This window comes from Monodon monoceros, unplaced genomic scaffold (genome assembly GCF_005190385.1).
Source record: "Monodon monoceros isolate NGI ecotype Baffin Bay Population unplaced genomic scaffold, NGI_Narwhal_1 Super_Scaffold_19, whole genome shotgun sequence".
Lineage (NCBI taxonomy): Eukaryota > Metazoa > Chordata > Mammalia > Artiodactyla > Monodontidae > Monodon > Monodon monoceros.
Window position 1 is genome coordinate 70,014,242 of NW_021703775.1, and position 13,251 is coordinate 70,027,492.

The 13,251-nt window shown below is 37.4% G+C and overlaps 1 protein-coding gene across 1 annotated transcript in view; it reads left to right on the forward strand.

Annotated features, from left to right (window-relative positions):
* The window catches only part of ATAD2B (ATPase family AAA domain containing 2B), a 153,328-nt gene that overhangs the window by 11,224 nt on the left and 128,853 nt on the right, over nucleotides 1-13,251 (forward strand). Inside the window, exon 2 of the mRNA XM_029231486.1 lies at nucleotides 10,238-10,389. Coding sequence (XP_029087319.1) covers nucleotides 10,238-10,389 — 152 coding nt within the window. The remainder of the gene's footprint in view (nucleotides 1-10,237; nucleotides 10,390-13,251) is intronic.

A 13,251-nucleotide genomic window follows, 5' to 3' on the forward strand; every position in this document is an offset into this window, starting at 1 on the left:
GAGAGCAACTGGTGCGGGGTGGCTTCTATGTTAAAATTTTGAAAGTATTTTAAATTAATTTAAAAATTTAACTTAGTTTTCATTTTTTAGTTATTACTCTTCTATTTAAGTCTCCAAGTTTATTAGATGGGAGAATTGAGGAGAAATGATAGTTGTCCAAGACCATATGATATTTTAATTTTTTTTTGACCATATGATTTTAAAGGCAACAATTCAACTGGAAATGGAAGTGTCTTTCTTTAATTCTTTAATATCTATTGAGTGACTCGATGTTCCAGAAACTGAAGATAAAGGAGTACACAAGACTCTTAATCTCAGCTCCTTGGCAAAATATTTTTATTTAAAAATTATGAAATCAGTATTTCAAATAATATGGAAATGCACAGAAAAAGGAAGGACTTTCCCCATCTCCCCTAATTCCTCTAGCTCGTTCTTCCTAGGGGTAATCACTGTTAAAGCTGGCGTACGTCTTTCCAGACCATTGCACATGTATGTATGGGTTATTTATATGTGTATGTGTGCGTATGCATATATAACAATAATAATAATTATTATTATTATTATCTTTTTTTGACTGCACCACTCAACTTTCAGGATCTTAGTTCCCCGACCACGGATCGAACCCTTGGCCCCTGCAGTGGAAGCACGGAGTCCTAACCACTGGACTGCCAGGGAATTCCCTATATGTGTATACTTTTAACAGAAATAGAATCATACCTTATATACTATTTATGATAGTTAATTTTTCTACTTAACTGTGTATCATGTACATTCTTTCATATCTGTCCTTCTTGCTGGCTTTTTAACATTTTGTTGTGTCATTACACCGTCACTTTGACTTTTCCCTATTGATACACAGTTACGTTGTCTCCATGTTTTTAATATTATAAATAATGTCACATAAAATGACCTTTCTCTTTTAGGCAAAGTGGAAATAAATACTGAGTCAAAGGTATACTGTACTTTAAGTTTTTATAGGTTTTGCCAAATTGTTCTATAAATAGGCTAAATCAGTATGCACTCCTCTTCCCAGTACTCTCAGCACTGTTAAGTTTTTATATACCTTTTACTGGCCGATTTAAGGAGTTAGGATTTAAGTTTTTTGAAGGGCAGAGTGTTTAATCATCAAGTATCTTTAGTATCTAACACAGTAACAGGTGTTAATAAATTTTGTTTGTGGAAGGAATGGATCCCTGAAGATAATTAATAAGCTTATGAAATTATGTTAATACTACAAAGCCAAACAAGTATCCTTACTTGAGACTGTATCCACTGTCAGGCTGCAGGTGTAATATTTGTTACTTCTTCACCTGGTTCTAACAATCTTATGAGGTAAATAGTCATTTTTGAATTACAGTGGTAGTGCTGCAATATAAGACTGGTTCTGTCTAACTTTTAAGTCTGTGGCATTTTTCAGTATGCCTATTGTCTCTTTGTCATTAAAAATTTTTTTATTATTTATTTTTGGCTGCTTTGGGTCTTCATTGCTGCACGCAGGCTTTCTCTAGTTGCGGCGAGTGGGGGCTACCCTGTTGTGGTGCGCAGGCTTCTCATTGTGGTGGCTTCTCTTGTTGCAGAGCATGGGCTCTAGGGCGCACGGGCTTCAGTAGTTGCGGCACGTGGGCTCAGTAGTTGTGGTGCAGGGCCCTAGCTGCTCCATGGCATGTGGGATCTTCCCTGACCAGGGCTCGAACCCATTTCCCTTGCATTGCCAGGCGGATTCTTAACCACTGCGCCACGGGGAAGTCTCTCTTTGTCATTTTAAGTAATGTAATATTTTCAGGTAAAAGAATTATCTTCCAGGAAGAAAAATGCAGTTTAAACTATAATAGGCTATTTTTATCTTTTTACAACTCCTCAGCTCACTTCTATATATTTTTTTCCCTTTCTGTATTCTTTCATGATGATTGTTTAGAAATATTAAACTAGTAAGCCATTGCTCTTGGGATATTTGAGGAAATTTTAGGACATTTTTGTGTGCCTGAAGTTTTAGGACTTTGTAGAATAGTACTGGCTCTAAGAAAATAAACAGCAGTGTGAGTTTTGTTTCCTGAAGTCATGGTAACTGCTGCCTCTGTGAATTCTTTTTACAAATGAAAGAAAAAGAAATTGAACTTCTAAACTCTCATGAAAACAGGAGTACCTGTTTTTAAGAAAGGTAGAAAAAAGGCTGTCTTATAAAGGAAATTGGAAAAGATTGATTGCACCCATGTACTTTCTGATCTAACCTGTTGGCAGTTCCTGTTCTGTTTTTTCTTGTCTCTTGAGGATCTTTTTCTCATCAGTTATCTTGCTCTTTTTGGTTCTTTTTTTGGCCTGGCTGTGTAGCTTGTAGGATCTTAGTTCCCCAACCAGGGATCGAACCCAGCATTGAGAGCGCCAAGTTCTAACCCATGGACTGCCAGGGAATTACCCTCTTTAAAATTTTATTGTATTTTATTCTCTTCTGTGGTTCCTTTTCTTCTGTTTACAAGAATCCAGGTCTTCCTTTAAAAAAAGAAAATCCTTCACTGCCTTCTTTGACTTTGTAACCTCTTTAAGCCTATTATCTTATTCTTCTTAATTCTGACACATAAGAGTAGCTCTGTAGTTTATCAGCTCCACATTCTTACCACTCACTGGGTTCTTCACTTAGTGATTTCCACCTCAGCATTTTGTAGAAATTGCCCTATCAGAAGTTACAGTGACCTCCTAATTACCAATCCACATGTTTATCAGCTTTCATCCTGTTTAGTCTTTTTGTATTTTAAATTTAATTAATTAATTTAATTTATTTACTTTTTTTTGTGTGTGTGGTACGTGGGCTGTGTTTTGGCTGTGTTGGGTCTTCGTTGCTGGGCGCGGGCTTTCTGTAGTTGCTGTGAGCGGGAGTATACTATTTCTTGCAGTGTGCGGGTTTCTCATTGCAGTGGCTTCTCCGTGTTGCAGAACACGGGCTCTAAGGCACATGGGCTTCAGTAGTTGTGGCACGTGGGCTCAGTAGTTGTGGCACACAGGCCTAGCTGCTCCGTGGAATGTGGGGTCTTCCCAGACCAGGGCTTGAACCTGTGTCCCTTGGATTGGCAGGTGGATTCTTAACCATGGCACCACCAGGAAAGCCCCATTGTTTAGTCTTTTTGTAACCAACTTCCACTCCCCCTGTTAGAGTGAGACACTGTATTTTTCTTTAGTTTATATGAGATCCTTTCTGCTTATCCCTTTAATGTAGGCATTTTTAAAATAAATGTAGGCATTTTTTAAAGGTTTTGACTTTTTTGTCTTTTTTTTGCGGTACGTGGGCCTCTCACTGTTGTGGCCTCTCCCGTTGCGGAGCACGGGCTCCAGACGCGCAGGCTCAGCGGCCATGGCTCACGGGCCTAGCCACTCCGCGGCATGTGGGATCTTCCCAGACCGGGGCACGAACCCGTGTCCCTTGCATCGGCAGGCGGACTCTCAACCACTGCGCCACCAGGGAAGCCCAAGGTTTTGACTTTTGCCCTCTTGTTTTTTATTCTATATATTATTACCTGTGACGCTTTTATTACAATTTCATATCTATCTCTAGTCCTCACATCACTCTATCTCAGAACTGCATTTCTGACAGTCTGATAGACATCTCCCTAGATTTCTGGCTAGAATTCTAAACCTTATTTTCAAAATTGGAATTCAGTTACATTTCTCCCGTCAACATATGCCTCCCGTCCCTCCACCTTCCTCCATAGCTCCTAAAACACAAAATCCACTTTTTACACCTGCCCAGTCTTTATTTTGAATATTGGTATTACTAATATTTTCGTTATTCAGCTTTATGTAATCAATTTCTTATTTTCTACTTTTACAATTCTGTATGAGGCCATCATCAAGACTTGAATTAATCTATTGGTCTGCTAATTCACTTATTTCCTTGAATTTTTCATTTTTTAATGCTGTACTTGGGTACATTCTTTTTGTCTTTACATTGAAGTACAGGTTCTGGATTTCTGACAAATTGTGATCCGGGCAGGCAGCCTTCCCTGAAAACCAGGGCAGCATAAATTCTTCTCTGTTTTATTATTTTCAACATCTTTTACCTATTTTTACAAGATTTATGGTAGAATAGTGTTCAGTATTTGTGGTAGCTGATGAGTACGGTTTAAGAAACTGAAGACTCAAGGAGAAAATCATTTCTGTAAATTGGAAAAATTTTCTGCCTGATTTTAGAAGGTTAGAGTTTAAGAGAAAAAGTCACTTAGGTGGGGATGACTTAAGTTTTCATTGTACTTTTACTTTCTGTAGTATTTGACACTATTACTCTTACACTTCTCTTGGAAGTTATCTCATCCTCGAATCATGTTCCTCTGACCATTCTATGTGTTACATTACTGTTACAAAATAAAGTCCACATGATTTATGATGTCTTCCTTCATCTCTGTTAGCAGTTATCATTTTTTGCTTTCAGAGAATTGTGTATTTCTATTATAGTACTTAGTATAATATGCCGTATATCATTACTGTGACTGTATGTGAACTCAACAGATTGTGTATTGGGTTGTAAGTAGGTTTTACTCTTTTTTTTACCATCTCCCCCCCAACCCCCATGTCTTATGTACCCAGTAGGTCCTTAACAAATGTTTGTTAAATGAAATTATTCCCTTAGTTTGAGATGCCTTTCCTGCTTGTGGATTGTAATCACTCTGACACATATTGCTAAATGACTGTGGGTAGGTTGCATAATCTCTCTTAAATATTTTTGTCCTGAAACTGGCAACGCCTTCCCTCAAAGGGTTAGGTTATAATTAACTAGTAAAATGCTTTGAAGAAGTTAAAGTTGAGCATTATGATCATCCTATTAAAGGTGAACTGTTCGTATCAGGTTTGTAGGTAAAAACTTTCCCAAAGCTTGAAGTTAATTAAATGGTGTTGAAGTAATTATTTTGTAGTATTTACATTTTGGTTATTTGCTTTATTTAAATCCCTGTATTTCTTTGGAGGGAAGGAGTCTTTTGTAATGCTATTTATTCTGAGGTCTCTGTCACTGAGCCAAGTCACGACTGAAACCCTTTCATTGTAAGAGTGGTACAGTAGTGCAGTGCAGCAGTTAGGATGATGTGTGTCATATTATACTTGAACTGTTTTATATGCCAGAGGTCCTCAGACTTTCGTGTACTAAGAATCATTCAGAGGCCCTCATTTAAAATATCCCACCTCCAGAACTCTAGTTTAGCAGGTTATGTTTGTTTAATGAGAAGTCAGGTGCTTTATGATTCAGTTAGTATGTGGACAACACTTTGAGAGACACTCCTGAATGCAACTGTAAAAAGCCAGTAGAACATGAGACAATGAGTAATAAATAAGCACAAACTCATTTAAATCAATATTCAAAGAGTTATATAATAACTCACATTATTTAAAAAATGGCTGGACTTCAAATATTTTACTATTTTGTCTTTAATTTAATAAGTACATAGTACTTATTCTCAGAGTGTGTTTGTGAAACTTCAGTACCTACAGATGCTCCATGAAAAAAGAGCTTGATCAAATAAGCTTGTGAAATGTTATATACTGTCTTCCATACTTAGAGCTATACTGCATGTTAACTTTTTTTTTTTTCTGGCGGCACCTCGCGGCATGTGGGGTCTTAGTTCCCTGACCAGGGATTGAACCCAAGCCCCTTGCATTGGAAGCCTTAACCACTGGACTGCCAGGGAAATCTCTGCATATTAACATATTAAAGACTATTACAAGTCCTGAAGCAAAAAACCTTGGACCTCATCGTTTCTCAAATTTATTTGTCCATGAGCCTTCCTTTGTTTCTGCTAATAATTTCTATTAATTTACAGAACAAACTTGGGAAAGTCTTGCCTTTTTTTTTTCTTGGTATTGTGTGGAATTAAAAAGAAGTAGGGTATTTTTTATAATTAAAGAACTTAAAATCTTGCTATTTTTTATAATTAAAGAACTTAAAATCTTGCTTGAATGTCAAGACTTGGATGTGACACTTTAAAGATGGTAAATAGGGAGCTTCCCTGGTGGCGCAGTGGTTGAGAGTCTGCCTGCCGATGCAGGGGACACGGGTTCGTGCCCCGGTCTGGGAAGATCCCACATGCCGCGGAGTGGCTGGGCCCGTGAGCCATGGCCGCTGAGCCTGCGTGTCCAGAGCCTGTGCTCCGCAACGGGAAAGGCCACAACAGTGAGAGGCCCGCGTACCAAAAAAAAAAAAAAAAAAAAAAAAGATGGTAAATATATAATGCTAAATTGAATATAATTAAGTGCCAAAATGTAGAGTTGCAGCTAGCAGAGGGAAAAAGGTCAATTTAGGTTAGATTCTTCAGGTAAGATTTTGAGGGACAGATGGGTCTTGAAGGATGAGTGGTGAGGTTTGATTAGGAGTAATGCTGGCCTGGACTATCTAAATTGGTTAAGTAGTTTACAGGTATCAGTTTCTTTATTCACAAATATGTCTTAGCTTGGAACGTATGACAGTGCTTCCTCAGTGACTTATTTGTTGAGTATGTTATATAGTAATGCTTTTCAAACTAACGTATATAAGAATTATCTGGGGAATCTTGTCAAAAATGGTTTCTGATTGGATGGGTCATGGGTGGAGCACATTTGAAGTGACAAATGTAGAGGCTGATCAAGTCTTGGATCAGTAGTTGAGCAAGATGACCTTTGAGGCACACTTTAACCTTGGTATTTTATAAATATTCTAGGGTGGAGTGTCTGAGGTAGTAGACAGAACAATATTAGGAATGGAAGGACCTAAATTCTAGGTTTTTTTTTTTCTCAAGTTCTGTCAGTCATTTGTTAGCTATATGACCTTGGGCTAGAGTTAGTTAACTTATGTCTGAGCTTCTCTATTTACTCTGTTAAAGGGTGGGGTTGGAGAAGGCAAGGGCCTGAGGAAGTGAAATAATACAATTTTTAAAAACCCATTTCTGTGACCTCCCTGGTGGTCCAGTGGTTAAGAATCTGCCTTCCAATGCAGGGGACGCAGGTTCGATCCCTGGTCGGGGAGCTAAGATTCCACATGCCATGGGGCAACTAAGCCCGTGTGCTGCAACTACCGAGCTCACGTGCTCTGGAGCCCGCACACCACAACTAGAGAGAAGCCCGCATGCCTCAAACGAAGAGCCCGTGCACCGCAACTGAGACCCAACACAGCCAAAAAATAAATAAATAAAGTAAAAAAAACCAAACAAACCATTTCTTAAGTACATTAAGCATGTTTACTGTTAAATACTATTACATGATTGAATTGCATCTTAAATGGTTTTTCCCACCTCTACGTGGGATGGTTTGGAAGTAGCTAACCAGTTTTTCTGGGGAACTTAAACTAATAAGCGGAAGTGTATGTTACACAACTAACATGTTTATTATCCTTACTTATAGACAGTTTGATGTTTGAATTTCTAATTGTTTTTTCCTTTGTGCCTTTTAGTACAAAACGTGGTCTTGTGGCTTTAAAACTAGTTCATGGTAAATTGTATTACAGCACAAAATAAAAAATTGGTCTTTTTGTGAAAAACATTTTAGTAAGTGGATGTTAATTCTATAGGTTATACTTGGATACCTTTAAACGTATATTGCGAGTATTTCTCATGTTTGTGAGTGGCTACATTTTGACTAATTATTTGTGTAATGTAGTTGTGTTGCTTTGGGAACATATGATACAGAAATGACATTTATGAAATGGATAGTTTTTATATTTTTTCTGTTTTTAAAATAAATTTATTTATTTTTGGCTGCATTGGGTCTTCGTTGCCGCACGTGGGCTTTCTCTAGTTGCGGCAAGAGGGGGCTGCTCTTTGTTGTGGTGCGCAGGCTTCTTGTTGCGATGGCTTCTCTTGTGCAGCCCGGGCTCTAGGCACGCGGGCTTCAGTAGTTGTGGTGCGCGGGCTCAGTTGTGGCTCGTGGGCTCTAGAGCGCAGGCTCAGTAGTTGTGGCACACGGGCTTAGTTGCTCCGCAGCATGTGGGATCTTCCCGGACCAGGGCTCGAACCTGTGTCCCCTGCATTGGCAGGCGGATTCTTAACCACTGCGCCACCAGGGAAGTCCCTATATATTTTTCTTAAAAGAAATTTGTAGCATAAAGGGAAATAACTCAAAAATGTGTAAATGGTAGTATATTGAAAATGATCATACATGCTTTTGAAATACTGATCGATAATCTTAAGTGATAAAGTATTAGCATATGAATTAAATCTTCTCTAAAGAAAAGGTAACTCTTTCCTCCACTCTCTTCCCCACCTATCCAGCATCCAAGGAATTGGGTGGCGAAGCGGAAAGCTGCTCCTCAGAGACAGTGACTCCCCTAGTTTGAAGACATTAAGCTAGGGAGAGATTAGCGGAAGCGTGTTGGATGGAGGTCTCGGGTTGAGAGATTGGTTACATTAAACAAATTAATTAATTGAAAGAGCAAATGAATAAATGTATTTGAAGATAATGGAAGCCGTGTTTCTCATTGGAAAGGACTTACAAACATAAAAAGGGCAAGTCTAGAAAGAAACTTAAGGTATGGAATTAGTTGAACGCATTGGTGTACACACATTTTTAAAATTATTATTTATGCACAGATAAAGAAATAGGTATAGATGTCTATATTTCTATGTATCAATATAAATTAATACATTTCCTAGCTTTCTCTGCTGAGAGGACTCAATAGCAGTGAAACTCCAGCAACATTGAGCACACCTAGTGCCCAGATCTTGATTTCTGAATACTATCCTTGACTGAAAGGAACCTGAGCTTAATTTCTAGGGTCAGGAAGGGAGAGTACTAGATGAGCCTACAGATTTCTTTTGTGCCAGAAAGTAAGGAAGTACTCAAAATGATGGGGACATGTCAAAAGAATATTAGAACCACTTTGAAAGGGCTCCTGATGGCCAAATCTTGTATAATTTGAGCAAAGAAATAGAGTAATGGATTAAAACCCACAGAATAAAGTAAGAATCCATGAATCCATACTGATACAAATAAATGAGTGAATGAATTGAGTAAGGAGGGTTGGGGAGGGAAAATTCTTTTTATTTATTTTTTGGTTGCGTCGGGTCTTAGTTGTGGCACTCAGGATCTTTTGTTGCAGTGTGCAGTCTTCTCTCTAGTTGTGGCACATGGGCTCATTAGTTGTGGTGCGTGGGCTTCAGAGTGTGAGGACTTAGTTGCCCCGTGGCCTGTGGGATCCTAGTTCCCTGACCAGGGATTGAACCGGTGTCCCCTGCATTGCAAGACAGATTCTTAACCACTGGACCACCAGGGAAATCCCAAGAAAATTCTTTAAAGTAGGATGCCAACTAAAACATATAGGAGTGATACGATTAGATAATTACCACCATGATGGTATTGGATAAAGGCAAGAGTAGTCAATGAATGCTGTGGCTAGTGGGTGGAGGTTTGTTGAGGAACAGGATATTGGTGAATTATCAGAATGATTTCACATAAACTAATCAAATACAAAGGGAAAAATAGTGACTTTACGGTGGAGAAACCTGGCAGACACCAACTTGACTAGGTGATCAAGGTTATACCTAATGATGGGTAGGTATAGTATGCATAATATCATGTCTGTATATTCTTTCTATGAATGTTATGGCCTGACTTGGGTTACGAGGAACATCAGGTAGATGCCCACATCACAAAGGGGATGAGGAGCCAAGCAGGAACCACCTTTGACTGACCCAGACTGATAGTCATCCTGGAAAATAAAAAGCCTATATTCTTTACAGTCAAGGGCATGAAAATGGGGAAAGACTAAAGGATTGTTCCAGATCGAAGGAGACCAAGGAGATCTGATAAGTACATACAGTATATGTTCCTGGTTAGGATCCTGAACCAGAAAGGAAAGAGAGACCTTGTTGGGACATTTGATAAAATTTGAATGTGTCTGTGGACTGGCTCTGTGTTATATCAATGATGAGTTCCTAATTGGGAGGGTTGAATGATGCTAATATAGCAGAGTGTTCTAATTTTGGGAGTTACACACTGGAGTATTTAGGAGAGGAATGATGAATCATGTCATAAAAAGTTGTATCTACACATATTCTGTAGGCTTGAAACTATTTTAAAATAAAAACAAACTAAACATGCTTTTCTGAGGATAAATTTATCTTTCTAACTTTTTTGTTTCTGTATTTATAGATTATTACATTTTGCTACACTTGTAGAGAGATTCCTTCAGTAAATGTTTATTGGTTGAATAAGCACTGTACTTTATCCAAGAATTTAAGAATTCTGTTAATTTTAATAGGATAATAAATACATTTTAAACTTTGTCTTTCAGAAAGCTGAAGTTGATGGTAGTTTAAGTGATAGCCATGTGTCTCCTCCAGCCAAACGCACTTTGAAACAACCTGATTCTGTTTGCAAAGACAAATCAAAATCACGAAGTACTGGTCAGCGAGAGGAATGGAACATATCAACTGGACAGGCCAGGTGAGAATGGAGAACTCCTCCATTGTTTTCTCATGAATTATTTGATGTGACTCAGGGCTGATAATTGCTAATTTTCTTAAATTGTAAAACTACCGGGCTAGAAATACTTATAAATTGTATTAAGCTTATTTTATAATTTCTGTATGTAATTTTATTTTCTCTAAATATGCCAGTAATATATGTAGTATGTAATAGAAACTAATATTACTAAAACAATAAGAATTTTGATACGTCTTGAATGTGCATACGTGTTTATAGTCCTGAAAATTTAAATAAAAACATATGGTTAAAATTATATTTTTTACTTGAAAATAAGATAAAATCTCCCCTTCCTAAAATTAAGTATTCCACTTGAATTGGTATACTAAAATGTAATAAAATCTAAATTAATTTTTAAAGAAATCTTTTCATCTATCTGGTTGTTTTCAACTTAAATTTGCTTTGTGTCTGTTTTGATATGTATTAGAAAACAATTTTACTCACTTAACCAAAGTAAGTGGTACTAATTTAATGTAGATAGGATAGGTGTATACACACTGAGAAAAGATTTAAATTTTGAGCTTAGAGTCTTTAGCTTCTCTTTTTTCCAGTGTTTGATGTAGAAGTGCTGATGATGTGCCAACTGCAAACCAAAGGGAATTCCCTTTTGACAATATTTTGATTTTATGTGTGTAGGTAAATTCGGGATACTCTTAGGCTTTAATGAAAATAATCTTTGCAGTTATATAGATTTTGACAGGCATTGTACTTTTACTAGTCTCTAAAGAGTCTTTACCTATTTTAATATGTATTTAAAATTTTTAATTTTGCATTGTCTGGGAGTTAAGTAGATTATGTGAATCATAGTCTATTGATTTTTTTTTTTTTTACTTTACCATACTCCTTCATCTGTGAGATGAAATAGATCCAGATAACTATAATGATGTTACTTAAAATAAGTACAGCCCTTTAATTACACTTCTACACTTGATCTATCTGTTGTAATCTGTATCCTGTATTTATTAAATGAGTGAATCAAGCTTCTTTTTCTAGTATATGCTCTAAAAAGTGTTCTTGTAGTGTTAAAAGTTTGACCTTTAATTGTAAGATAATTTTAACAGTTTAATTCAGGTGTAAGTCTCTGATACCATAGATTTCCCACATCTTATCCACTCAAATCTTTTATGTAAATTAATCTTGATCATGTCTTTCATGTAAAAAGGCTTAAAATTCTTTTGAGGGGAGAGAGTTTTGCTTCCATTTAGGTACCTTAGAGTTTGATATTCCTTTAAAAAATATTAAGTACATTTTGAATAAAAAGCTTAAGAAATAATGAATACTAATAAAATTTACTGGTTTTTTTTTTTTTTGGCAGGAGAATAATGTTTAGCAGTTCACACAATTTTAAAAGTTTTTTGAGTTAAACTTTCATCAAGGGATGTGATTAAGTGCTACATGTTAGAATTAGACTTTTAGTGTTTCAGATGACCTGAAAAGAAAATGCCATTTGACCTATCAGATTCAACATAATTGAATTTTAGGGAAACTTGTAGTTAAAGATATTTTAGATTTTGAGATAGTATAAATACAAAAATCAGGATTTATTTGAAGGCTTGTATTAATTTTTATGTCATGAACCTGAGAACCCTAATTCCTTTATTTTGGTACTCTAAAGTCTTAAGAGCATCTAAGGTAAAATGACTTTCACAAAAGTTCTTTCACAAAAATAATTTGTTAAAATACAGTTCATTGGAGGAAAATTGAATATAGATAAAAATTAGTATTACCTATGAAAAATAATGAATCCTAAAGAACTTTGTTAACAACCACTATATTCTTTTTTTTAAACAAGTTATTTATTTATTTAGTTAGTTTATTTATTTATTTACGGCGTTGGGTCTTCGTTGCTGCGTGCGGGGCTTTCTCTAGTTGCAGCGAGCGGGGCCTACTCTTCATTGCGGTGCACGGGCTTCTCATTGCGGTGGCTTCTCTTGTTGTGGAGCACGGGCTCTAGGCACACGGGCTTCACTAGTTGTGGCACACGGGCTAAGTAGTTGTGGCTCGCAGACTCTAGAGTGCAGGCTCAGTAGTTGTGGCGCACGGGCTTAGTTGCTCCGTGACATGTGGGATCTTCCTGGACCTGGCCTCAAACCTGTGTCTCTTGCATTGGATTCTTAATCACTGCGCCACCATGGAAGCCCAACAACCACTAAATTCTTTAAAGAAACTACTGTTGATTGGTGAAATAACTTATTTATTTATGTGTTTTTTAAAAAAATTTATTAATTTGTTTTTGGCTGCGTTTGGTCTTCATTGCTGTGTGTGGCCTTTGTCTAGTTGCGGCAACCGGGGGCTACTCTTCGTTGCAGTGTGTGGGCTTCTCATTGTGGTGGATTCTCTTGTTGTGGAGCATGGGCTCTAGGCACGCGGGCTCAGTAGTTGTGGCATGCAAGCTAGTAGTTGTGGCTTGTGGGCTCTGGAGTGCGGTCTCCGTAGCTGTGGTGCACGGGCTTAGTTGCTTCACGGCATGTGGGTTCTTCCTGTACCAGGGCTCGAACCCGTGTCCCTTGCATCGGCAGGCGGATTCTTAACCACTGTGCTGCCAGGGAAGTCCCGAAAATTTTGTTTTGTGGTCAGATGATGAGGGAGTAGTGAGGTGAGGCAGAAATGTAATCACCACTGATGAGGCTCATTAGAATGAAGGCTGGTAGTGGTTAAAGTCTTTTCAAATGATTGATTTTGCTGAATTGAGGTTTAAAATTCTCATAAATCATTGAATGCCTTGGGTTTATGTGGGAAAGGGAGAATAAGTAATGATTTTTGAGTCTGATATTGCATTTGCAGTGTGCTTCACATAAAGGTGTAGAAACTTTTTTTTTTTTT